Below are 26286 nucleotides of genomic sequence, written 5' to 3'. Positions count from 1 at the left end.
TGTGGCCTTCGGTGGCGGTGTCGACTTGGCAGGGGCAGGGTACCTTGGCATAGTCTTGGTCCGTGCCATGGGAGTAGTGCGAGGCGGAGAGGTAGGAGAGAAGGTGATGGAGTAAAAGTGGTGTCTTGAGAACGAGTTGATGGTCTAGGGTATCCTGGAAGTTTATGAATTTTCTCACGCGGTGCTCTTTTAGCAATAACTTTCTTCCCTATTTTGGTTAGATTTAGGCTTTTGATGGAAGAGAGACAGTGGAGTGAGAGGGAAGAAATCAAAGGTTTTAAGGAGAAGTTATGGAGGGAAGAGAGGGAGTGTTGGTAACCGTACCCAAAAGTGGATTTCCAAAACCATGCAACTGCATCACCTTTTGAAATGACATGAAAAGACCTGACCTCATAAAATAAAGATTTGATTTGATTTGAAAATAAAACAGGAAATGAATTTTAAATTTTAAAAAATAAAAAATTAAACTGAAAAATCTTTTTGGATTATAAACATTAAATGAAAAATTATTTTAAAAATAAACACACAGCCCATCAACCAAAAAAATGTAACATTCATATATGGGCCCATAGATAGTTGGATTTAAGGAAATACATTGGGCCACTCTAGATCTGATTTTGAGGTTGGCTCAGATTATCTTTCATTTGAAACAAGTCCAAAACACTCTGAATTGAAGAGAACGTTCATCACCTGCCCAGAATTGTCTCATACCTATTTATGAGACAAAAAGCTCCAACAACTACATCAGCATTTTTCAAATAAGGAATCATAACTCAAAATTCCTAGACAAGTCCTAAGCATGCAGAATCTATCCTCAACTAATGATTTTGTGAAAATATCTGCTAATTGCTCCTCAGATTCAACAAATTGAATACTAATATCCCTTTTTTGGACATGTTCTCTCATTGAGTGAAATTTCACTTCAATATGCTTAGTCCTAGAATGCAAAACTGGATTTTTAGAAATATTGATGTCACTCATATTATCACACATTAAGGGAATATTTTCAGCATTTAATTTGTAATCAGCAAGCTGTGTTTTTAACCATAAAAGTTGAGAACAACAAGAAGAAGCAGCTATATACTCAGCCTATGCAGTGGATAAGGCCACTGTTGGTTGCTTCTTACTTGACCAAACATTTAAGGACTTCCCAAGAAAACAACATAGGCCTGAAGTGCTCATTCTATCAACTCTATCACCAGCAAAATCTGCATCACAATAACCAACTACAGAAAAATCATCAATCTTAGGAAACCAAAGACCAAGATTGGATGTTCCGTGAACATATCTAATGATCCTTTTAGCTACTGAAAGATATGACTCTTTAGGTTTGGATTGGAACCTAGAACACAATCTAACACTTTGCACAATATCGGGTCTAGAGGATGTTAAGTACATAAGAGAACCAATCATTCCTCTATACCTAGTCTCATCTACATGTTTCTCAGTTTCTCCTTTATCTAATTTAGAATTAGGGTGCATGGGGGTTCCCATGAGTTTGGCATTTTCCATACCAAATTTCTTAGCTAATTCCTTGGCATACTTCTCTTGATGAATGAAAATACCATTTTCAGTTTGTTTAATTTGTAGCCCAAGAAAGAAATTAAGTTCACCCATCATACTCATGTCAAATTCACTTGTCATGAGTTTTCCAAATTCAGAACAAAGGGATTCATTTGCTGATCCAAAAATAATGTCATCAACATATATTTGGACTAGAATAAAAGAATCATTAGAATTCTTGATAAATAGAGTTGTGTCGGTGGTGCCTCTTCGAAAATCATTTTTTCAAAAGGAAAGAGCTAAGTCTCTCATACCAAGCTCTAGGAGCTTGTCTTAAACCATAGAGAGCTTTAGATAATTTGAAAACATAATCAAAATGCTCTTTATTTTCAAAACCAGGAGGCTGCTCCACATACATTTCTCTATCTATCACTCCATTTAAAAATGCACATTTCACATCCATTTGATATAATTTAAAACCACAATGTGCAGCATAAGCTGGGAGAAGTCTTATGGCTTCCATTCGGGCAACAGGGGCAAAGGATTCATCAAAGTCTATTCCTTCTTCTTGGTCGTATCCTTGTGCCACTAGCCTTGCCTTGTTTCTTGCAGTGCTACCATCTTCTCCCAGCTTGTTCCGAAAAATCCACTTGGTGCCGGTCACTTTCTTTCCACTTGGCCTTGGAACCAAAGTCCATACTTGGTTCTTTTCAAACTCAAGAAGCTCATCCTCCATAGCTTTAACCCAAGAAGGGTCACTGAGTGCTTCCTTGATGTTTTGAGGCTCAATTTGTGAAAGAAGGGCAATGTTTGATCCTTCATTTGCCTTTCTAGTGGAAGACCTTGTTTACACTCCATGAGAGGAGTCCCCAATGATAAATTCCTCAGGATAATTCTTCAAGAATCTCCATTTACGAGGTCTGGTGGACTTGGATGCAGATTGAGATACCAAGGGATTCTGGGTGCTGTTGGCTTCAGGATTTCCTTCAGATTCATGAGACAAAATGTAATTGTCTCTCGAATTTTTAGCAGTTGCAGTTTCTGGTTCATTTTGACCAGAATGTCCTTTCTCTTGATTTAGCACATTTTCAACTTCCTTTTGAGCTTGATTTCCTACATCACAATCTTCCAAAATGCTTTGTACCAAGTTAGTATCACAAAATGTAACATGTATGGACTCCTCAATAATTCTAGCATTTTGATGATAAACCCTATACGCTTTACTAGTTGTGGAATATCCTACAAACAAACACTCATAAGCCTTTGGATCAAATTTACACAAATTATCCTTGTTATTTAAAACAAAACACTTGTATCCAAAGATGTGTAAGTAGTCTAAATTTGGTGGGTAACCTTTCCAAAGTTCATAAGAAGTTTTCTTCAAAAATTTTCTTATGATTGTTCTATTCAAAATGTGGCAAGCCGTGTTAACCGCTTCAGCCCAAAGGAATTTTGGAACATTGCTCTCACAAAGCATAGCTCTTGTCATCTCTTGTATGCTTCTATTTCTCCTTTCCACCACATCATTTTGTTGTGGTGTCCTTGGACAAGAGAAGTTGTGAGATATTCCAAATTCCTCACAAAAGGATTCAAATAAATTATTTTCAAATTCAGTTCCATGATCACTTCTTATAGAAGAGATTTTTAAATCCTTTTCATTTTGAATTTTCTTGCAAAAAGGTTCAAAGGCCGAAAAGGCTTCATTTTTGTGTGCAAAAAATAAAACCCAACTAAACCTAGTATAGTCATCCACAATTACTAAACCATAATGTTTACCACCTAGGCTTTGAGTTCTTGTGGACCAAATAAATTAATGTGTAGCAACTCAAGTGGTCTTTTAGTAGAGATGTCTTCTTTTGGTTTAAAAGAACTTTTTGTTTGTTTTCCCATTTGGCAAGCATCACAAGTGATGTCATTGTCAAACTTTATCAACGGAAGGCCTCTTACTAATTCTTTCTTTACAAGTTTGTTTATTTGAAACATGCTTGCATGGCCCAATCTTTTGTGCCATAACCACTTTTCAGATTCTTTAGAGTGAAGACAAGCTACATTTTGATCCTTTAGTTCATCAAGAGTAAGTCTATACATATTATTAAAACGCTTGGCAACAAACATTACTTCATTTGTCTTTTTATTCACAACACAGCATTAAGATCTTTTGAAAGTTACTAAATATCCTAAATCACATAGCTGACTTATACTCAAAAGATTGTGTTTCAAACCACATACCAAAAGTACCTCATCAATGAAAGTTGATTGCTCATTGCCTACTTTTCCAACAGCAATGATTTTACCTTTACCATCATCTCCAAAGGTCACAAAACCTCCATCATACTTGTTTAGTTTGATGAAGTAGGTTGACCTTCCAGTCATGTGCCTTGAACATCCACTATCCATGTACCACATGTCCTTTTTGTTCTTGGATGCTAGGCAAATCTGCATGATGAATTTCAAGTAGCCTTAGATATCCAAATTAATTTGGATCTTCTGAAGTTAATCCATCTTGGTTGCCCAAGTGCATTGAAATCACAAACAACATTATAGACTTTGTTTCCTACAACTCTCTTTTCAATGAAGCATTGTGCATATGAGTGACCAAATTTCTTGCAATTAACACAATGATTTTCTGATGTGTGCCGTTGAAATTGAGGTAAGTTATATTGCTTGAAATGATTAAATGGTTGGAATTTTCTGGTTTTTGGAGGAGATGCATTTCTTTTGACAAACTGATTTTTGTTATAATTATTCCTCTTTGCAAAAATATTTTCACCAGAATTTTTTTGAAAATTTTTACCTTTCGAAAATGAGGTTTTGTTGTAAAATAGTGGTTTCTTGAAAGTATCCTCATTTTTCAAAATGTAACCCAAACCTGGCCGGTTTGAACTAGGACCAGTTCTTGGTGAAGGCTCAGTTTCACTTCTGTTTGTTTCATCAAATTTTTTTTCACAAGTTGAAACATATCCGATACCTGATTTGCTTGGTATGGATTTGGTATTTGATGAAGAAGTCACAAATTTTATAGAGGAAGTATTAAAAACTGCATCTTCCTTGGCTATGTAGCCTAAACTAGATTTTTCAAAAAATTTGGTCTTTGATTTGCAAGTAATTTGTCCAAGTTGCTAGAACCTTGAACAAATTTTGCTAAGTCACCATTCAGCCTTTTAATCATATCATTTAATCTTTCATTTTTAGCAATTAACTCATGAGAAGGATCCACAATGTGCTTTCCTTTTAATTTTTCAAGTTCAGATTTTAGAAATCTATTTTCTTCAATGATGTCCAAAGCACATTCAGTTTCCTTCACTTTTTCTTTTAAAAAATCATTTTCAGCTCTTAACACATCTCTTTCAGATCTGCATTCATTGTATTTATCAAGCAGTTTCAAGGTGTTTAAAGCGAGATCATCAATAATAGCATGCAAGTCTTCAATGGTCAAATCATAATAGTTTACCTCATCAAGATTGTTGTTTCCAGCCATGAAGCAGTCTTTGTCATCTCCTTCAGATTCTTCTTCTTCATTTGAGTCATTCTCAAGATCTTCCCAAGCTGCCATGAGTACTCTCTTCCTTTCCTTCTTTCCTTTGTCCTCCTTTTTGAGCTTTGGACAGTTTAGCTTGAAGTGTCCAGCCTCCTTGCAGTGATGGTACGTCACTTTGCTCAAGTCGATCTTATGCTCCTTTGAACTTGAACCTTTGTATTTGCCCTTGTTCTTCATCATTCTTCTAAATTTCCTAGCAAAAAACAAAAGCTCGTCATCTGAAATACCATCACTAGACTCACTCTCTTTCGGTTCTATTTGTGACTTGAGGGCTATTCCCTTTTTCTTTGAGTCTGTGTTTGTGTGTGTGGCTTCATAGGTAAGGAGTTTTCCTCTCAGCTCATCATAGGTTATGGGACTTATGTTGTTACTCTCGATTAGGATAGTGGCAGTGTTTTCCCATTCTTTTGTGAGGCTTCTAAGGAGTTTTCTCACCAAGGTTTGTTCTGCATAGTTTGTACCCATAACATCAAGGTTGTTGATTATGATTGAGAATCTCTCAAACGCTTCATCAATGCTTTCTCCATCCTTCATACTAAACATCTCGTACTCTTTTCGCAGCATATCAATCCTCGTTTCTTTTACTTGTTTGGTGCCTTCGTGTGTAACTTGGAGTTTTTCCCAGATTTCTTTGGCTGTCTTGCATCTAGACACCTTCCGGTACTCTTCAAAGCTGATAGCACAGTGAAGAAGGTTGATTGCTTTAGCATTCAGCTCTATCTTCTTCTTGTCATCCTCATTCCATTCAGCTTCTTCTTTTGGAGTCACCACTCCATCAGCACTTGTTTTTGTTGGGATCTTTGGACCGCTCACGACAATCTTCCATATGTTGTAGTCAATGGATTGAATGAAAATCCTTATCCTTTCTTTCCAGTAGGAGTAGTTCTTCCCGTTGAAGAAAGGTGGCCGGTTGTTTAACTGGCCTTCAGTGAGGGTGTAGGCAACTGTGGTTGCGCCCAAGTTATTCGCAATTGGATCTTTGCTCCAAACGATTAAGCTTGATTCTTGAGACCTTAGCTCTTGATACCAATTGAAGGTTGTGGTAGGCTTAGAGAAGGGGGATTGAATCTATGCCTTCCTTTTAGTTGCAGTTATTACCCTTTTAAACAAAATTTCAATTCAGGTTCTGTTTGAATCACAGCAACGAAAATTTATGAGACAATTTATTTTTGTCTCATGAATATCAGAAAATAGAACTCAGCAGAGAAGAGAAAAACTAACACCAGCATGTATCCTGGTTTGGTTGCCTTGTGCTATGCAACCTACATCTAGTCTCCTCCACAACTATGGAAGAATTTCACTATAGTTAACAGTATTACATACACCAATTTCACACTCAAGTTCTAACCTAACTTGACATTGGCTATGCTAACACCTAACTTTTCACTCTTAGTGCTAACCCAACTAAGAAAGGGATACCAAACAGGTACAAGATACAAGACACTTAACCAACCTAAAGAAATCAGAAAATAACTCTAGGCTTTTCTCTCAAGTGTATTGCTCAGCCTTTTTTCACTCATGGCTTTTACTTGAACTTTCTCGCAATGCCTTTTCTCACAAGAAATTACAGAAAGATAAACTTAGAAAAGTACATTACAATCAGTAAAACATAAAGGAGATTGACTTCATCAGCTGCCTCTTTGCTATGTGCAAAACCAGATTTGCAAACCTCAGATACAGTTCTTCAGTGTTGGCCGAATGCTTCTTTGAAAGAGAGCATTATCCAAGTAGAGAAACTTTACAGAACACAACTCACAAACTCTGGTTTTTTCTCCTCAGTTCTGAATGAGCAGGAAGTCTTCTTTTATTCTCCTTGCATGTTGCTGGGATCTTCTCCCAAGGTCAACACCTTGAGCCTTGAGCTTCACCAACCACAGGTTCACTTTTTCTCAATAATCCTCAGAATAGAAACTCTCCTTCTGACTTCCTCATCTTGACCGAAAGCCATAAAATAGCAACCAACCATAGAAATCTTCCAATGGTCAACTTGATCTGAGCCCTTGAAAACCAACTTGGTCCCCAAGTCTTGTTTAAGACCGTGGATACACAACAGATTAAGGCAGAAAACAACTTTCTCTTGTGTGCCATTTTCGGACTTGCAGAGTGTTGGAAGGTAGAAAAGAAGATATGAAGCACGCAAACGGAAATGGATTACTTTTACCTAAAACCGGATTTGGCTTGAACTTGTTGATATGACCTCAGCCTTTCTTGCCTGACCTTCTCTTTCTTTCCTCTTCTTTGAATAGCTTAGGAGCTAAGCACTTTCTCTTGCTTCTGTAATTTGACATGGTCAGAGAAAAAGTAACGTTGAGTTTGTGAAAGCAAGTGAGAGGGAAAAAGCTTGCTGAACTCAATTCGGGCTTGGGTATGAATATGATTTGCTTGACCCGTTTTGATTTCTTTGGCTTTGTTTCTTTTGGGCTTTTGTTTTTGCTTTTCAGCCCACCAGCTTTGTTATTTTATTTTTCATTCAATTTGGGGTGTAATTCAAATTTTGGCCTGCAACAATTTATAAATAATTAGTAACATGTAATTATAATTAATCAACACTAATTATTTATTTTGTCAAAAAATAATGTTTGTCATCACTTAATTTATTTAGTTAATTTCTTAACTCAACACGCTAACATCACTCAACCACTCCAATTTGTAAGGATTAGGATGTTTGGTGCATTTTAATCGCAATTTTTCAATAATCACTTTTGTATGACTTTTAGCATCAATAATCATAAGGCTAACCTTCCCTCCTAACATCTGCTTTGTGTGAAAGATATTGTCTCACTGTTTTAAATGATCATCCTTGACTTAAACATTTAAAATCTGCCTAGCAATAAAAGCCTCCCCGCTAACAGCATATTGAACTACATCTTTATTATCCGTAACATTTTCCAATTGTGGCATGTCATCACATCCATCCGAGTCATTGAATTCTGAGAACACATCATTCTCCGTTATAACCATTATCCTTTTATTGGATAATCTGAAGCATAATAGCCTAAGGCTCGACACTTAAAGCATGTAATGTCTCTATGCCTTGAAAAAGAGTTAGATGTGAAATTAGATGAGTATCTTTTTTCTTTGTTGGTCTACACTCTTCTCTTTTGAATCTGGATTCTTGAAGTCATTCTTCTCTTCGAATTTAGTTCCCTTAGAATCCTACCTAGAATTAGAGTTGGACTAAATTCACATCCCTTTTCTTCTTTGCTGCCTTTTCACCTTTATAGCCATATTCACTAAATATTCAACTTGCACATACTAGTGACATTTAACAGCATTTGCAATGTCATGGTTTAAGCCACTCAAGAAACATGCCATAGTAGTTTCAAAATTCTTTTCAATATTGGACTTGATCAATAGTATCTCCATCTCCTTATGATATTCTTATATTGACTTAGAGCCTTAATATAGCCATTGGAGTTGCTGGTGTAGCTCCCGGTAGTAGTAAGATGGTACGAATCGCTGCCGCATGACCTTCTTCATCTTCTCCCAAAATTGAATTGGTGCTTTTCCAATCCGTTTTCTATTTTTCTTTAACTCATCCCACCAAACAAGAGCATAATTAGAAAATTCTACACCTAGTAGCCTCACCTTTTTCACCTCGAAATAGTTATGACATGAAAAAATTGGCTCCACCTTCCTTTTCCATTCTAGGTAAACCTCAAGATCATTTCTGCCTTTAAATTTTGGAATACGCATTTTGATAGCATTGATGTTATTATCAACATTGTCCGTTGCCTTTGCTATCTGGATTTGGATGAAGTATTTTCCTCGGATTCATCATTGTGAATAGATTTTTAGGAATGAGGTTTTCAAGCAAAAGGTAATGAATCAATCCTCGAATCCATGTCATCAAGACGCTGTTGAATCCTTCAAAGTTTGCTAGCATAGCTTGGAGTTGAAACATCAGTTTTGGATCTCGGACTGCTTCCTCTTCATCTATCACGGTTTTGTTTGAGTTTGATGCCATTGAAGAACCTGCAAGAAAAAAAGACCCATCACACTCTTTCCATGTGTATCACTTGAATGAGGGACACTCATATTTGCACTTAATTTGTGACTTTTTCCCTTTGTTGAGCTAACCACTCTTGTCTTTTTCCACTTTTGGATTGCTTTGAAGCAAGTTGCACATCAAAAATTAAGAAAAAGAGAGACAAAACTAAGATAAATTTAATGCTAGAAACTTTCAATTGGACAAGAAAAACACTGAGAGTATGCAACAAACAAAACAAGGAGAGACACTTTTCTAACATTAACAAAAATTACAAAATATTCTAAACTCAATTGATATCCAAAGTAAGTTGAAACAATTTTAAAATTTTAGAGTTTAAAAAAATGAGAGTTTCAAATATTTGATGCCCCAATGTAATTACTCAACTTCTAACACGTCATGACCAATGTTAGACTAGATATGTTAAGCATATTATTATGAGCCTGCATCGCTTACCAAGATCGTGAGTTAGCCAGTTTATAAGATATATACTTAAGCAATTCAAAACATGTAGCATATAAATATAAATAGAAAGTATGTAAGTATCATATAACCTCCTGTAGGCTCAGTTTAATATACTAAATAGTTTAAAGAATACATCGACGACTTATTTATATATAACAGATACATATATAGACTCTATGACTTATATTATCAGGGTCTGAGTCACACAAGAGCCACCCTACAATTGAACCTGTCTAGATTATATAACTATATACAAAAGATACTAGCCTTCTAAAAATCTATACAAGCAGAGGACAAAAGACCACTATACTACTAAGCTACTAATAGATGCTGACTGAAAGAACTCATCCACTGATACAGAAAGTCATACAGACATGCATGTGAGTTCGTTGTTACTGGCCTCCTCTGCTGCTTTCCATTGATGGGTCCACACTTGGTCCCAATAGCTGGGTACTCAGAGAAGATCACACATGTCTCCATCTGCAAAATGTGGGAGACAAGGAGGTGAGAACTTAAGGTTCCTAGCAAGGTACTACACAAAAAATTTAAGGGGTTCGTAGCCTAAGACTAAGAATTCGCACAGTTATGTTGGCAAGTCACACAACCAGTACAAGCACAAGTACATAGCAGAATAACAATGTACAAGTAAGCAATCGCAAACACAGAGAAATATAATAACCAAGTATGATGCATGTCTAGTTCTATGCAAAATATGAGCTCACGCATCGGTTGACTACTCGTAACCCGAGATTAATCGTGACTAAGCCTGAATATGATTTTCCAACTACATATGTTCTGCATACATGTCTAATAAACAAAGCCATATATATTCTAACAACTGACAATTGTCGTAAAACTTGATGTCAAAATATGCTAACAGTTGAAGAAACGGATTTTAACATAAAGTGAACGTCTCTACATCTTTCTGACATTGATTAAGCGTAGAATTGTCCTTCGTTTTTTAGGCGGACATTCTTAGAGCATCTTGAGGTTTACAATTTTGTTTTAGAACACAATATATTAATTACCTAAAGGCCCTTTTGTCCTGGGTCCTTCAATATACATACCATGGTTCTTTGGCAAAAGATCATTTTGTCCTTAACTTTTTAACATAATTACCGAAGTGTCTTTACTTTTAATAAAGGACCATTTTGCCTTTAATCTTTTACTTAATGTCTTTGATGCCCTTATTTCTTTTTTTTTTTTGACTTTCTTAAGCCTTTTTTTGTTACAATTACTACTTTATCTTCAGTATTTTATAAAATTCTCATCTTACACTTTTTACATTACTTCTTTTTTAGCTATTCTTCATAGGTTTTATAGAGATACTTTTACTCCTAGAATTGCTACTTTACCACTTTAGCCTTATATTTTACCAAAAGAACTATTTTTCCCTTTAGTAAATTAATTAACCATTTTTGTGTTTACTTTGTTTCAAGATTAATATTATAATCCTAAATGTTTTAAGTAATACTTTTTAATCTTATATAGTGTCAAAATTACAAAATTGACCTTTTGACTCATCATTTACCAATTTACTCCTAAGACTTTCAATTAATACCAATTTTACAATTAGTAACACAAAAGACTATTTTATCCCTAATTTTTTATGCGTATCTTAGTAATTACCATATTTTCACTTTTGACTCCAAATTTTACTAAAATTTTTATTTAGGTCCAAAATTTTATTTTAATTATAATTTTAGTCCGACTCTTTTATATAATTTATAATTTTATTCTTGGAATTACTAAGATCACAATTTTTTACCTAACTTGTTTTAATTATATTTTTAGCCCTCTGTTTTTTTTTTAATGACCAAATTACTCCTTGTATTGTATCATACTAATTTTATAGGACTAAAACCTTATTTCTAGCCTCTTTTGTCATTTTTATTTAACAACTTTAAGACTTGAAACTTAAATCCTAAGTACTATAACTTTTCGGCCCTTAAGTACAAGAAATCTATGCATAAAAAATTCATATTTCACATATATAAAGCCAAAAACAGTTGTGCATCATACAATTGCCAAACTTAATTTTTATGCACAAAATTATCATAAAATGGCTCATATGAACATAAAATCAAACAGAAAGATATTTTAACTAATCTTAACTCTTATCTCTTATTTAAATAAGTACTTAAACAATTTAAACACCAAAAATCAACTAAACAAAAGAAAGAAGATAATTAATAAAAATTAAGTCTTCTTGGCCGAATTGGATGCTAGAAAAAGTGATGAATTTTCGTTCACTTTGAACTTGAATTTGGAGTGCTTTTGGCGTGGCTCCTTAAGACCTTTAAGAGTGATTTTCTAGACATGGAAGAGAGCAACACAATTCTTTAGTTTCAAGTTAAAAACAAAAAAAAAGGGTGAAGTGATGGTTATTTTTTACTGAAATTTGTATGAAAGAACAAGAAAAATCAAGAAAGAACAACGAATTGGACTTGAAAGACTTGAATTATTGGAGAACCAACTAAGAAGTATGGAAGAACTACGGAGAACCAACCAAGAACCATGGAGAACCAACCAAGAACTATGTTACAAACTAGAAAAGTAAATTATACGTATTTGAGTTCAGAAGAATTACTTAAAATTTTTAATTTCTATTTTGTGATGTCAAAGGAGTTAAAAGTGTTTTGGATTTTTAAGTATTTTTCAAAAGAATTGAACTCCCTATAATATTATCCTAAAACTATATTTATAAAATTTTTTATATCAACTAACAATTATATCCTAATGCGTCATTTTTTACAAATTCAAATTATATTTGCAATCGTTCTTATAATCTTTGTCTACAGTCAATTAAAAATTTCAAAAATAATTGAATTGTCCAATAATCTAAACTATGCCAATTAAAATAAATAACAAAACTTAAATGTACAGAAATATCAACTTATAAATTTTTTTTTACATAAAATATTTTCTTTTTAAATAATATTTTTTTTTTTTGCCTATCACATAAATATTATGTTTTTTTAATAAGAAAGAATACAGACATTAATAAAAAATATAACTTATTGTTTTATTATTATATTTTTTCTTTTTAATTTTTTTGTATAAAAAAAAGTAAGTTAGACTTTATAATTTATTATTTTTTATATTTAATTTTTTATTAAGTAAAATATAATAACACTAATTTTTGTATCTTTAACTTGTGTATCTTATTCAATTCTTAAAATCAAATACAACCTATATATACTTTGTGCATCAATCACACTCCACCACCTTAAACATATATATATATATATATACATATATATATATATATATATATATATATATATATAATTGATTTTTTTGTTCTTAAGTGCATTTCAAAAAAACAAAAATAAATAAATCTAAATTCACAAATAATAAAAGATGAGACCAACGAAAATAATTCTTTTGGGTATGTTTAAAATTAGTCCAACTATTTTGTGTGCATCAGATGTATCATCTTTTATAGACCATTAAATTTTATTGAATGAAAATCAAAGAATGTTATGAAAAATAAATATCGATAGACTTTATAAAAATAAAATATATTAATATATACATACATAAATATATTTTAACATAGAATATTTTAAAAATGGTAAGTACAATCTTTTACTTTAAAATAAATAAATATAAAACATATAAATACATGTAAAAATATTTTTTATTTATTAAGATTAATTATTATACAGTATTAAATAATATAAAAAATTAAATTATTTTATATTACCTGAAAATAATTAAATTATTTTATATTATTTAAAATAATTAAATTATTCATTAAAAATATTTATTAATAGTTAATTTTATTAAAAATATATTATTCTATAATAATTTTTTATTCAAATATTTGTAAATATACATTTTATTAAGAATATTATATATAATATTATTTTAACAAAATTAATTATTATATAGCTATATATTTTTTAATGTTATTTGATAGTTTTAAAGAAAAAAAAAAAGAGGCAGAGAGACTATTCTTTGTACAATCTATCCCAAATTGCTTCACCACACCATAATTTTATAATTTATATACCTCTAAATCATAGCATTTGACTCATTCAACAATTAGCACCTTCAAAATCTATAGTGTGCTCTACTCTTTACTCTCTTTGCTCCATGTTCTTATAATAATTGGTACCACAAATCCACAACTATCACGACGTTGTTAGAAAAAACTAGGGGTGTACAGACCCGGCCTGGTCCGAAGGCCCAGTTCGGACCTGAACACTTTAGGGGCTAATTTGGTGTGATTTCATCGGGTTTAGGGTCGGGTTAGGATCTCAAAAATAGACCCGGTCATTATTTCGGGTCGGGTCTGGGTCATAGCTCGGGTCACCCGAAGTCGGCCCAGTGACCCGGTCATCATACATAATTAATATTTTATGTTATTAGTGATGGATCATGACTATTTTTATATGGAATTTAAGTATTTTAAACCTTAATATTTTGTGTTATTAGTCATTATAAGACTATAAGTTAATGTTTTATGTTTAGAATGCATAAGACTTTAGACTAATGCATAATATTGTGTTATTTGTATTGATTTAAATATTTGATATTATTAGATAATATTAGTATTAATTGTGGTTATGCTTTAATTTTAAAGAAGGATTGATTCTTGTTATATTTTTCTAAGTAAATTTTACCATGTTAAATAATGGTTGGAGTCTTGAAAATTTGGATATTTTTACATGCTAGCTTACAAGAAGATATCAACGTAATGTAATGTTAATGACCCGGTTTTCACCCGGTATAATTGTGGCCCGAAAGTGTATTGGTTTCATCGGGTCTAGGATCGGGTTCGGGTCTAATAAATAGACCCGGTGTATATTTCGGGTCGGGTCTGGGTCCCATCAAACCCGTCTTCACCCGGCCCATGTGCACCCCTAGAAAAAACATCTATATCCTTTGATATTAATATATGTTTTAAAAGACTATATATAATATATAAAAATGTTGATTTTTTTATTTTTCAAATTTTGAAACAAATATTTTTTAATTTTTTATTTATATTCTTAAAAAGTAAAATAAAAAATAAACAACATTATTTTTTTAATATAATTAAAAATTTATTTTTAAAGATTACATATATAATGCACTTTGTTAGAAACTTATATATATATATATATATTAATTTATGATTTTTATAGATTCGTGGACAATAATTTTATGTATCTGTTAAATTTCAAATGAGTCACAATAAATAATATTTATAACAAACAAAAAAATAGATGAACATGTTTTTAATTATATAAAATATTAATTATTATTATATAATTTTTATGTCATTCTATAGATTTTGTTTGTTGTGTAGATAAATTTTATCTTTATTTAAAAAAGTAAAATTTATGTTTATTTTCTATTTCTATTTTTTAAGAGTGTAAATAAAGAAATTCAAAAATATTTGCTTAAAAGTGTGAAAAAATAAAAAAATTAATATTTCATATATTATTATATATAATATTTTAAATAAAATACATGTTTATAAATATTTGGATAAAAAAATTGTATTATACAATGCAAAAATGCGTTTTTAACAAAATTAACTATTACCATATTTTTTAATTTTTTATGAATAAACTAATTATTTTTTTAGTAATATAAAATAAATTATTTTATATTGTGTAATTAAAAATAGCACTGTACAATAATTAATTTTAATAAATAGAAAATAATTTCGTATGTATTTATATGTTTTATATTTATTTATTTTAAAATAAAAGATTATACTTATTATTTTTAAAATATTTTATATTAAAATATATTTATATATGTATATACTAATATATTTTATATTTATAAAGTCTACCAATACCAAGGTTCTGAAAACCGGACCGGACCGGCCGGTCCGACCGGTTTAACCGCGAACCAGTGACTTAAACAGTTTGGTTTAACATAAAAAACCGCTAAAATCAAAACCGTTATTAAACCGTTGAACCGGCCGAGAACCGGTCGGTCGGACCGAACTGGGACCCGGCCGGTTTTGAAAAACGGCGTCGTTTTCCGTTCTATTATAAAATGAAATGGCCAGGTCTCCCTGCCCTCAACCCCTCGAGCCATTCCCATTCTTCAATCTTTCTCCCCAAAACACAACCCTAGATTACATGTCCCCCACCGCCACAGGGCTCAGCGCCGCCGTTCGTTGCTCTCAAGCACCACCGTGTTTTTGTCCGATCGTCCGCGCTTCTCCCACATTCGGAAATTGGTGTGTCTTCCTCGAGCTCGCTGTCATTCGCTGCCTCGCTGGTCTTCGTCTGCTCAAACCCTAGCCTCGATCACTCTCCTCTTCAAGCTGTGTCACCTCTGCCGTCGAATCTGGTCCAACCGTCGTCCCTACTGTTTCAGCGTCGTCGCAGCTCGTCTCTGCCGTCGCGTCGCATATGCTCCACTCTCCTCTGCCGTCGCGTCGTGCTGCGAAGGGGAAAGAAGGGGTGGAGGTCGCGGGAGGAGGCACGCGAAGGGTGAAGCCTTTGCTGCTTCCGCCGTGTTTGAGCTCGAAGACTGCCGCCAGTGCTGCTACCTCTGTTGCTGAATTGGTAATCAATAAATTTGCAGATTTCCCTTCTCCTGTATTTCTGCATGTTGCTGAATCGGTAATCAATAAATTTGCCTTTTTGCTGTAAATCGGGCCTTTACTAGGATTTGTTAAATTTGTTGCTTATTGCTGAATTTGTTGCTTCCCAGTCACAGCATCAGAATAGAAGCTGGTGAATAAGGTTTTAAACTGTGAAATCATGTGTTGTTGCTTGAATTTTAGGAGAAAGAGCAATGTAATGTATTCCTATTTATGATTTCATAAGACCAAGGTTAAATTAACAATTCAGGTGGAGTTGAGTTTTGTTTATGAGTAATTAAATGCAAGAAACAAGAATAGGATTGCTAATTAAATTTGGAATTTCTGATTAGTGACTTGTTAAGGTGCTGTTGTTGTTAACTTGTTATGCTGCTGTTTTGTTATGGCACTGTTGTTGTTATGCAGTTATGCTGCTGTTTTGTAATGGTTGTTGCTGAATGCTACTCTGTTTTCATTGTGTTATAGTTGCTGGTTGTGTTGGTTTTGCTAGCTTTGTTTGTAATTGCTGGGTGAAGGTTTAGTGTTTTGTAATTGCTGGCTTTGTTTTCTAATTGCTGGTTTTGCTGATGGCTCCTAATTTTTTTGTTCAAATTTGCTAATGGCTTTGATTTGTAGTTGCTGGTTGTGCTGGTTTTGCTGTTAAGTTCTTATAGGGTTTACTTGTATAACCCCTAACAAATGGGACAATGGTAAATTAATTATGAAAACAAGGATGTATTCTCATCAATTAGAAAAGTTCTTCTTGGTCAAACTTTGCCTCCCTATGTATCCTTTTGGATGGTAACATGTGTCATCTTCAATGCTTTTTAATTCTTCATAACCTATTCTAAATCTCTGTTTCTTTTGAAGGTGTTCTCCAAACTGAAAGAAGGAAGGTTTCCCGGAGAAATAGAGTTGAAAAATCTGATTACCAAAAAGATGGCTAATTCTAGACTTACAGATGGTGTGCCAGAATTGTGGCCATAGGTCATCTACATTTTGTTAAAGTTAGAATACAGAGCACAAATGATGGAACTGGACCTGTCTCTGCCTTGTAAAGTAGAGGTTGGTGTATAGATATCATAGGAATATTATGTTACAATGTCTTTAGTTGTTTAAAAATTAGAATGTGAACTCTATACTGAAATGACCAAGTAGTGCTTTTATTACTATTTAGTCTTTAGTTGTTTAATATTTAGACATGCTTTTATTACTATTTAACTTTTGAGTTTGGATTTTGATAAGATTATATGTATTTGGTTGATGATATTTTATGTAGTATTTTAAATTTCGAAGATACTTTAAGATTTATATTAGACTATAATTATATTTTAGGATGTGTATTTATAATTTATTTATTATTTCTATTCTAAAACGGTTTTTCCGGTTGAACCACTAGTTGGACCGGTTAGACCAGTAAACCAGTGAACCAGTGACTAGAGCGGTTTGATGACCGGTCCAATTTTCTGAACCTTGACCAATACTCCTATTTCATAATATTTTTTATTTTTTATTTAATGAAATCTAATGATTCATAACATCTTTTGATTTTCATTTACTTATTGATTTGTTTACCAATTTTTAAAAGTTTCTTTTTTAATTTAAAATTTATCTCTCACTTTCTCATATCTTATCATATCTATGCTCTATATTATACATAATGGAAATATTAAAAAATTAGTGTCTGATTTTTTTAAAAAATATATCTTTTATTATATATAATTCATAAAAGAATTATTTCTAATATTTAAGCCAAAATCTTTTAATTAAATTATAAACTGCTTATTATTTTAATTAATTTATTTTTTGTATTTTTTATACATATGTAATAAATAAAAAAACTGAAGCTATCCTATAAAGCAAAGATAAAATGAAAGACAGGATTTCCCCGTAACCATGGACCTCCTATTATCCATCTCGGTCTAATGAATTCGATTGTTGTTCATTTTAATCACTCTCGTGATCAACCATTTATCATCTTGGCGGTGAAAAGAGGAAAAGACACACTATCTAAAAAAACACACAATCGGTGGAAGATGAGAGAAGTTGACACTAAAATAATTTCCTAATGAAAAGGTTCCCAAACGTGGCAAGAACTGATAAGCATGTTAAGAGAATAACACTCTCAAATGCATTCATATTATAAGCACACGCAAAGCGAAACATGGAATATCTAAAGTTTCCTAATCGTGCAGACATGTAATGTTATTAAGTAAGTACTAAATGGTAATTAGCAACATTAATTAACAACCCGTAGGCGTTGACCATTTCTTTGCCCCCAAAAGACTCATAACGGTAAGTAACTAACTTCCCCTCTTTTTTCTCCTTCCACTTCCCAAAATCTGAAACGCACCAAGTCAGAAAAAAATTGAAAAAAAAAAAAAAGAAATTGAACTTTGGACCGACGACTCCTCTCACCGCCGATGCGCCGCCATGGACCGCCGGAGGAAATCGCCAATAATGGATTTGGACGTTGAGGACGACGACGACCGATTCTTTGATCCCTCCGACCGCCTTTCCTGCGCTGTTCCTCTCGACTTCGTTTCCGCTTCCGAGGACGACGACGGCGATTTCGACGATGCAAGAATCTCCTTCTCGTCTGCGGTTTCCTCTGTTCCCGCCTTCAGAAACAGAGCATCAAGCATGCGAACTCCTCCGAGACTTTCCGTTTCTACCAGCGACTCCTTCGCCGATTATGGAATATGGATGGGTTCTCCCGATTCAATTAGCGAGCGGCGGAAGCGGTTGCTTCTCGGAATGGGACTCGACGAAAACATGGAGTTCTTGAAGCTACAGAGCACGAAGCTTGGCCATGGAGTTTCCAGGAGGTTTGAGAAAGGCAACAATCAATATCGTGTGCCGATTTCACCGGAGAGGACAACATTGGATCACGGCGGCGGCGGCGGCGGCGGCAAGGGTGATGATAGAGGTATTATAATTCGTACTACTACCGGTTCTTCTGGTTCTTCTGTTTTGGCAGAGCAAAAAACAGAGCAATCCTCTGTTTCCGTTGTTTTCGTTCGGTCACGGTCCGAGGGCGATATTGCATCGTTTTCAATGGAGAATAAAAGAAAAGAGGAGATGATTGGGAATGTCTCGAAGCAGCGCCTCACGAGGACTGCGACGGAGATACCTGTGCCACGCGGCAATGTTATTACTCATGCTAGGGCGGTGGTGAAAGACGGCAAGGAGGCAGAGGAACCGGAGGCGCACGACCAGAATGTTTCTGCACCCGCGGTGAATTCGGATGTAGCGCCTTTCTTCTTGATCAAGAATTTGGACACGGGGAACGAATTTATCGTGAATGAATGTGGCGAAAATGGCGCGTGGAATAGGTTGAGTGACTTGCAGACAGGAAGGAAGCTAACCATGGAAGAGTTCGAGAAAACCGTGGGACACTCAAGGGTGGTTAATAAGCTAATGAGGCGAGCGAAATTTGAAAACGATGAAGAATACTCGGGGGCTCTCGACTCGAGCCCTTCGATGTCTAGGAGCCTGAGGATGAGCATAAGCATGAGCAAGAGCAAGAGCAGGAGAGGATCATTCTTAAGGAACATAAAAGGGGTAGCCAGCGGGATCATTCGCGAAAGAGAAAGAGATTGTCCGGCGCACCTTCACCAGGAAGTGGTTTGGGAAGCAAAACCAACCATGAGTAGATGGGTTCGGGTGAAGCAGAGTGGTAAGTCTTACAAGGAGTTTTCTGCTCTGCATTTGTGCCAGGAGTTCCAAGCTCATGAGGGACTAATTTGGAAAATTAAGTTTAATTTAGATGGGAGGTTTTTGGCGAGTGCTGGCGAGGACAAGGTGGTTCATGTTTGGGAAGTCATTGAGCGTGACTGTATGGGATTCTCTAATTCTAATTCGGTGTCGGAAGAAGGGAGCGTTATGATTGCGTCGGCGCCCCTGTCTAGTGAGAAGAAGAAGGGCTTGTTTGGAAGTAAGAGGGATAAAGTTCCGGAATACGTTCATATGTCCGAAACTGTTTTCACCCTTTTGGAGGAACCGTATTGCTCCTTTCACGGTCATTTGGATGAAGTTTTGGATTTGGCATGGTCTAAGTCTGAGGTAAGATTATCTTCTTTCAAATAAACAATAAAACAAGCATTCAAGTTAGTATAGTTTACTTTTGTAATTTTAATCACAAAAAATTAGCATATTGCTTACTATTACAAACTACATAATACTACTAGCATGTTGTTTGATTAGTTCGTTTAGATTATATTTTGTTTGATTTGTAATTTGTTTAGTTATAAGTTAGTCTTGGTTTGTATCGTTTTGTTTTGAATACTACTAGCATTTTAGTGTACATATTTCTTCTCCATTATGGAATTTCATTTTTTATTGCAGCTTCTTCTGTCATCGTCAATGGATAAAACAGTGAGGTTGTGGGACCTGGAAACTAAGAGTTGCTTAAAGGTGTTTCCTCATAATGACTACGGTAAGATATTTCAACTTTGGTACGTAATTTCAATGTTCATTGTTGACCTCTCCTAAGATAATTTACAACCTATGATTTTGGTTAATTTAATTCTTTTCTTCCTTTGATGTGTGATTGCATGTTGCAGTAACGTGCATACAGTTCAATCCTATAGACGAGGATTATTTCATAAGTGGCTGCCTCGACGGGAAGGTTAGAATATGGGACATACAGGAACGTCATGTCGTGGATTGGACTGATATCCATGAAATGGTTACTGCAATTGCATACACACCTGATGGTCAAGTAGGTATTCTTCCTCTTTTTTATTTATAATTGTTTCAAAGTCTCCGCCAAAAAGGGGAGAGATATTTTAAGTTACAGCCTCGTATTTTTACCTAGTTGTACTTAGCTTTTCAAAATTAATGCTAACTCAACACCCAATACCAAGACTCTAGTCTCCAATAATCACCTAGCTTATATGGTTACAACACCTTATCTCTTCCATATTGTCATCAAGACAAAATGTTATTAGAATGAACAATTCACAATTCTATATATGATTTGTTCTTGTAGGGTGTTTTAGTGGGCACAATGAAAGGGAGTTGTCGTACCTATAGTGTTGCAGGTAGTACCCCAAGTCTTTCCTTCTTTTCTCAAATGAATTATATTTTGATGTAACCAGAATGGTTTCTTGTTATCTAATTTGGGTAACTTCATCTCTTTGAAATAAGCTGCTAATTTCCATATCTATTTGCTGAATTAGATTGCAAATTAAGTCAAACAGGCACGGTGGAGATTCGACGCAAGAAGAAATCTCATCTCAGAAAAGTCACGGGTTTTCAGGTAATTGCCTCAGTTTCCATGCCATTCCAAGTTGCTTGGTGTAAGAAAGAATAAATCACCATTTCAACTCTCAAACATTAATGTGAGTTTTCTGACAAAGACCCTTTAAAAATTCATAACTACCCCGTGGTTTTGAAATATATTAACACTTTATTATAGTTTTTGAGTTGGTTAACAAAATAATCCTCATTTTGGGTAACTTTATTAAGTGAAACCAATCTTTTGAAAAGAGTGTAATAATTATTCATCTTTAAAAAAACTATTATGTCGACAAACACATTTTTTAAAGAAAATTTATTGGGTGTATGTATCTTTATAGTTTGCCCCAGGAAATCCATCACAAGTACTTGTTACTTCAGCGGATGCCAGGGCAAGAATTGTTGAAGGTTCAGAGGTTGTTCAGAAGTTTAAGGGTAAGCATTACTTCATATATTCGAACAATATTCTTTTCCCCAGTGTAGATACGTGTGTTTGTGTGGGAGTATATAAAATATATAAGGTGGCTATTTTAAGGAAGATTTCATGATTGTCATCATGTGAAGATATTTTATTTTAATCGTTGGATGACTTGATTTTTATTTGAAGTAAAAGTGTTATCTTTATTTAAAATATTACTAAACAAATAAGTCACTTTTTAAATAAAAATCATGAGAAGATGTTTTTATTATCTTCATTGGAATAGTTGCCAATATATAAATGGAATTCACTTGCATATTTTTTATATGAATAAATTGCTGTTTTAGTACCTAATATTTGGACTAAATCATAATTTTGTTTTTATTATTTAAAATGTTGTATTTTTATACTAAATATTTTATTTTGTTTTATTTTAATTTTTTTGTTCAATTTTTTTAAAATATTATTTTTTTATTATAATTTTCTTTAAGATAACAACAAAATTATAATTATAGTCGTTGTTCAGTAAGTTGAGAACGAAAATAATAGAATAATAAGAAAAAAATATAACAATAAAGGGAAAATAAAGTACTTGCAGAAGAAAAAATTAATTGTGACTAAAAGACTGAAATAATACAAAATAAAATGTTTGAAATAAAAATAAAACGCTTTAAAGGATATAGACGAAAATAGGACTTAACCTACATGGGGTATTTTATCCTTTTTTACCTTTATACTACTGAATAATTTTAAGCGAATTTCAAAAGTAATTTCTATTCATCTTATCATGGTCCTTTGACAGGTTATGTAATTTGATAGTGTTGAATTGGTTTACAGGTTTTAAAAATGCAGACAGCCAAATCGCAGCTTCATTCAGTGCAAATGGAAAATTCATCATAAGTGCAAGTGATGATTCACAAGTGTTTATATGGAAGAACGAAGAGCAGAAAAGTGGAGGCACCGGAAAAGGTAGAAACATAGTGGTTACAAGGGCTCATGAGAACTTCCAATGCAAAGATGTTTTAATTGCAGTGGCATGGCCTTGCATGATCAGGGGTGATCCTCCACCAGTGAAATTGCAGACTTCGAAACGGATTTCGAAACGTTTTTCGGTGTCCTCGTCTAATAATGTAGTAGATGATACTACTAACGCTAGAAGATTCCTCCTTCCACCACTTCCCAAGAAGAAAAACAAGCAAGCCGCAGTAGATAGTGCTTCGAATTCTTCGGTCGAAGACCATGCCGCACTTTCGCATTCAGATTCTAGAAGAATGTTGCGGCATTTTTCAAAGAAGACTAATGGTCATCACGTTACTCATGAAGAAGATGATAATCCTGAAGCCATCTCACGATCGAATTCAGGGATTGGCGATTCGTTTAGTTCGAGTTCAAGTTCGTCCTCAGCTAGATATGGTTTTTCTTCAGCTTCATTTGGGTCATCATCTTTCTCTGAAGGTAGCCATGATTCCTCTCTAATTTATCCTTCGGCGTGGGGCTCGGTGATCGTGACAGCTGGAATTGGAGGCGAAATCCGTTGTTATCAGAATTTCGGGCTACCTCGCAAGATGAGCCGGATTTGATGCAATACAATTATGGCTCTTTATGGTAATGCCAAGCATAGTTGTTCCTTGATGGCGAAGCTTCTGCCGTAGTTACCTTAGTTTTTTTTTTTTTTTTTTGGAAAGAAAGAGCTCAACATAAAAAGGTGGATTATACAAAATGATAAAACAAAGAATCAAAATCTTCTCTACAGAAGACGGAATTCTCCGTAGAAAGGTAACCTTTAATTTACTAACAAAAATTGTAACGAATTGCATACCGAAACGAAGCTATGGAAAGGGCTAATGGAAGTTCTAATTGCAAGAATTATGGGAATCAGAATCTTCATTGTGAGATTGGAATATATTGTAGCAGTTTTGATACATGTATACTTCTGCTTGACAAGGACTTGATGATGTTGTTGTATAGTTAGTTATAGAACAGTTACAAAAGAAACTGAAAGATTAGCATATTACATTGAGCATTTTGATTTTCTCTGTTATTTTTTTTTTAATTTATAGCCTCAAATAGCATTATTATTGTTACATGATGTATTATCGAATATCTTGTATAAGTAAGCCACATAAAAGTGATTTATTAGTCAAAAGTTTGTTAGAAGAAGATGAATTTGCCAAAGATATATAGAACTTTCAGTGTTTGCTATGTCAGTGTTAAATAAAATTTTGTGTGGTTTTTGATAAATCACTCTCATATATATTTGGAGAATATTTGAACACCATTTTTAAGAATAAATTTTTGTATAGTTCTTAAGATTTATGTAATTATCTAATTTGATCTTCGAAATTTCAATTTCACTATAATGGTTCTTTAAATTGAGTTTTGACCACTATAGTGATTTCTGAATATCTTTTAGATAATGACTCAATTGTTTCAATGTTGATATGGTTATCGTGTGTCACTCTCATTTATACTGGAGAATATTTGAACAGCATTTTTAAGAGTAAATTTTCGTATAATTCTTAAGATTTGTGAAATTATCTAATTTGATCTTCGAAATTTCAGTTTCACTATAATGGTCCTTCAAATTGAGTTTTGACCACCATAGTGATTTATGAGTATCTTTTAGTTAATGACTCAATTGTACCAATATTGATATGGTTATCGTGTGTCATGCTGAAGCTTGCCAAAACAATACCGTTTTGGTTTGGCGCCTATTAAGAAGCAAAATGACGTCGTCTGGTGGTAAACATAAGTTCAAAAACGGTTTGTATTCAAACACAATCACTCATCCGTTTTCATCACTTCCACTTCTCTTCTTCCTCTTCTTCTATTTTTCTTCATCAATGACGCTATTCTAGGGTTAGGATTCTGGAGATTTTTTTTTGCGACAACCTCACTTATATCAAAAGATTCAATTTGATCATCTGTGTGAATTTCGCCATTATCGTTTACCATGAAGGTATTTTTTTTAAATTACTGCAATAAGGTAATGATTCTTTATTATAATCATCATTTGAAGTATGCTCATTTTCAAGAAGTTGTTGCCCAGTGCGTTTCGTCCTCCTTCCAAATCGTCGACCCATTTGTTGGCGCCGAAGGTGGTGTTGGTCACGTGGAAGCTCGACGCCTGATCGGTGTCCAGCCAGAGACACTGATCACCGTGAAACTGACCTGAATATGGAGAACTGCCGATTTAGGATAGAATTAGAAAGGACAAAGAAAAATGGAATGTCTCACTCTCACAGAGATTTAGAAGTAGAAACAATAAATAATGAAAAAGAAAAAGAGAGATTATGTAGTGTAGTGCTGAGAGTTCTTATTAATTATATTGAATGTGACAGTGACAGAGTGAGAAGCATCAGAAGTTACCATTCAGAAGCTTTGGGAGGGAGTACAAAGGGTTAGAGTTAATAGAGAAGTAGGTACCAAATTGGATCCAAATTGCAATCTGAACAACTAAGTTAGTAGTTGCAGGAACCAACATAGCACTGTAGTCACATCAGTACTGAAAAAACTGAGTCATCATCGAAAGATGTTCAGGAACTATTATGGTGCCCAAAGCTTAATCCAGGGTACCACTATAGTAAAATTGAAATCTCGAAAATTAAATTGAGTAATCTTGTGAATCTCTAAGACCGTCATGGAAATTCATTCCCATTTTTATGAAGAAAAAAGAAAATTAATTAAATTAGTAATTGTTGTTATTTTGTAGGAAGTGGTGTTGTACTGTTGTTAATGATGTTGTGGTTACTCTTACTATTGTAAGGATTTTATCATAGTTTATAATATTGAGATTGGTAGAAAATTGTATGTATGTCTTTTTGTGAAGTTGCTAGTTAAAAATAGTAAATAATAATTTAGTTTAAATTATCTAACGAATTTTATTTATCAACTTCATATAAAGACAAATTACATATAATTTTTCATATATTGAGATTATATTTTATTTTTGAGAAAATTTCAATTCCTTCCCTTACGAGATGCTAAAATGACACTCCCATCCCTTCTATTTTATAAATGTACATTTTCCTCCCTTCTAACTTTTAAAAAACCTCATCTTCAATCTATTTTAAGTATTTTGTGTTAACTAATGTTAACTTTATCCATTTTCAAGAAAAAATAAATTATTTTTAAAAAAAATACACATTAGAAAAAATTTTACTTTTTATCATTAAATTTTGCTTACCAAAATAGCCTTTAATAAATTATTTTTTTATTAATTAAATTATATTTTAAAAAAATTTAATAATTATATTATTTTTTTCTAAAATATCCTTTAATAATTTTTTAATTATTAATTATGATTTTACCAAAATTTTTTATAACAATTTTTTATATTTTATTATTAATTTTTTTATATCTATATATATTATTTTAACATTAAATAAAAAATTTCAGTAACATTTTTTTTCAATATCAGTATATATTAATTATTATACATATTAACCTATGAAGCACGAACACTTCATTGAGTTGTCATGTTCGCGTATTGGACACATTTCGGACACGACACTCATCGATACTCGTCCGACACGCGTGTCTGTCGTGTCCAACCGTGTCTTAATAAAAAATAAAAAAATTTTCTCTCGACACAC

At 33.4% G+C, this 26286-nt stretch overlaps 1 protein-coding gene and 1 long non-coding RNA gene across 2 annotated transcripts; both read left to right on the top strand.

Annotated features, from left to right (window-relative positions):
* The first annotated feature begins 15538 nt into the window (after positions 1-15538).
* Positions 15539-17329, top strand: LOC140177906 (uncharacterized). The gene is made up of 2 exons (XR_011869530.1): positions 15539-16015; positions 16903-17329. It is a non-coding gene; the product is annotated as an uncharacterized lncRNA (long non-coding RNA).
* Positions 17330-18235: 906 nt separating this feature from the next.
* LOC112747807 (uncharacterized) lies at positions 18236-23723 on the top strand. Its single transcript, XM_025796000.2, has 7 exons — positions 18236-20097; positions 20380-20470; positions 20598-20755; positions 21026-21077; positions 21216-21295; positions 21615-21708; positions 22529-23723. Exons 1-7 carry the CDS (start codon positions 18466-18468, stop codon positions 23269-23271), a joined length of 2850 nt encoding a protein of 949 aa, XP_025651785.1. The 5' UTR covers positions 18236-18465; the 3' UTR covers positions 23272-23723.
* Positions 23724-26286: the final 2563 nt, after the last annotated feature.

This window comes from Arachis hypogaea, chromosome 2 (genome assembly GCF_003086295.3).
Source record: "Arachis hypogaea cultivar Tifrunner chromosome 2, arahy.Tifrunner.gnm2.J5K5, whole genome shotgun sequence".
Classification (NCBI taxonomy): domain Eukaryota; kingdom Viridiplantae; phylum Streptophyta; class Magnoliopsida; order Fabales; family Fabaceae; genus Arachis; species Arachis hypogaea.
The sequence above is the reverse complement of the archived record's forward strand: the minus strand, read 5'-3'. Positions and strand labels throughout refer to the sequence as shown.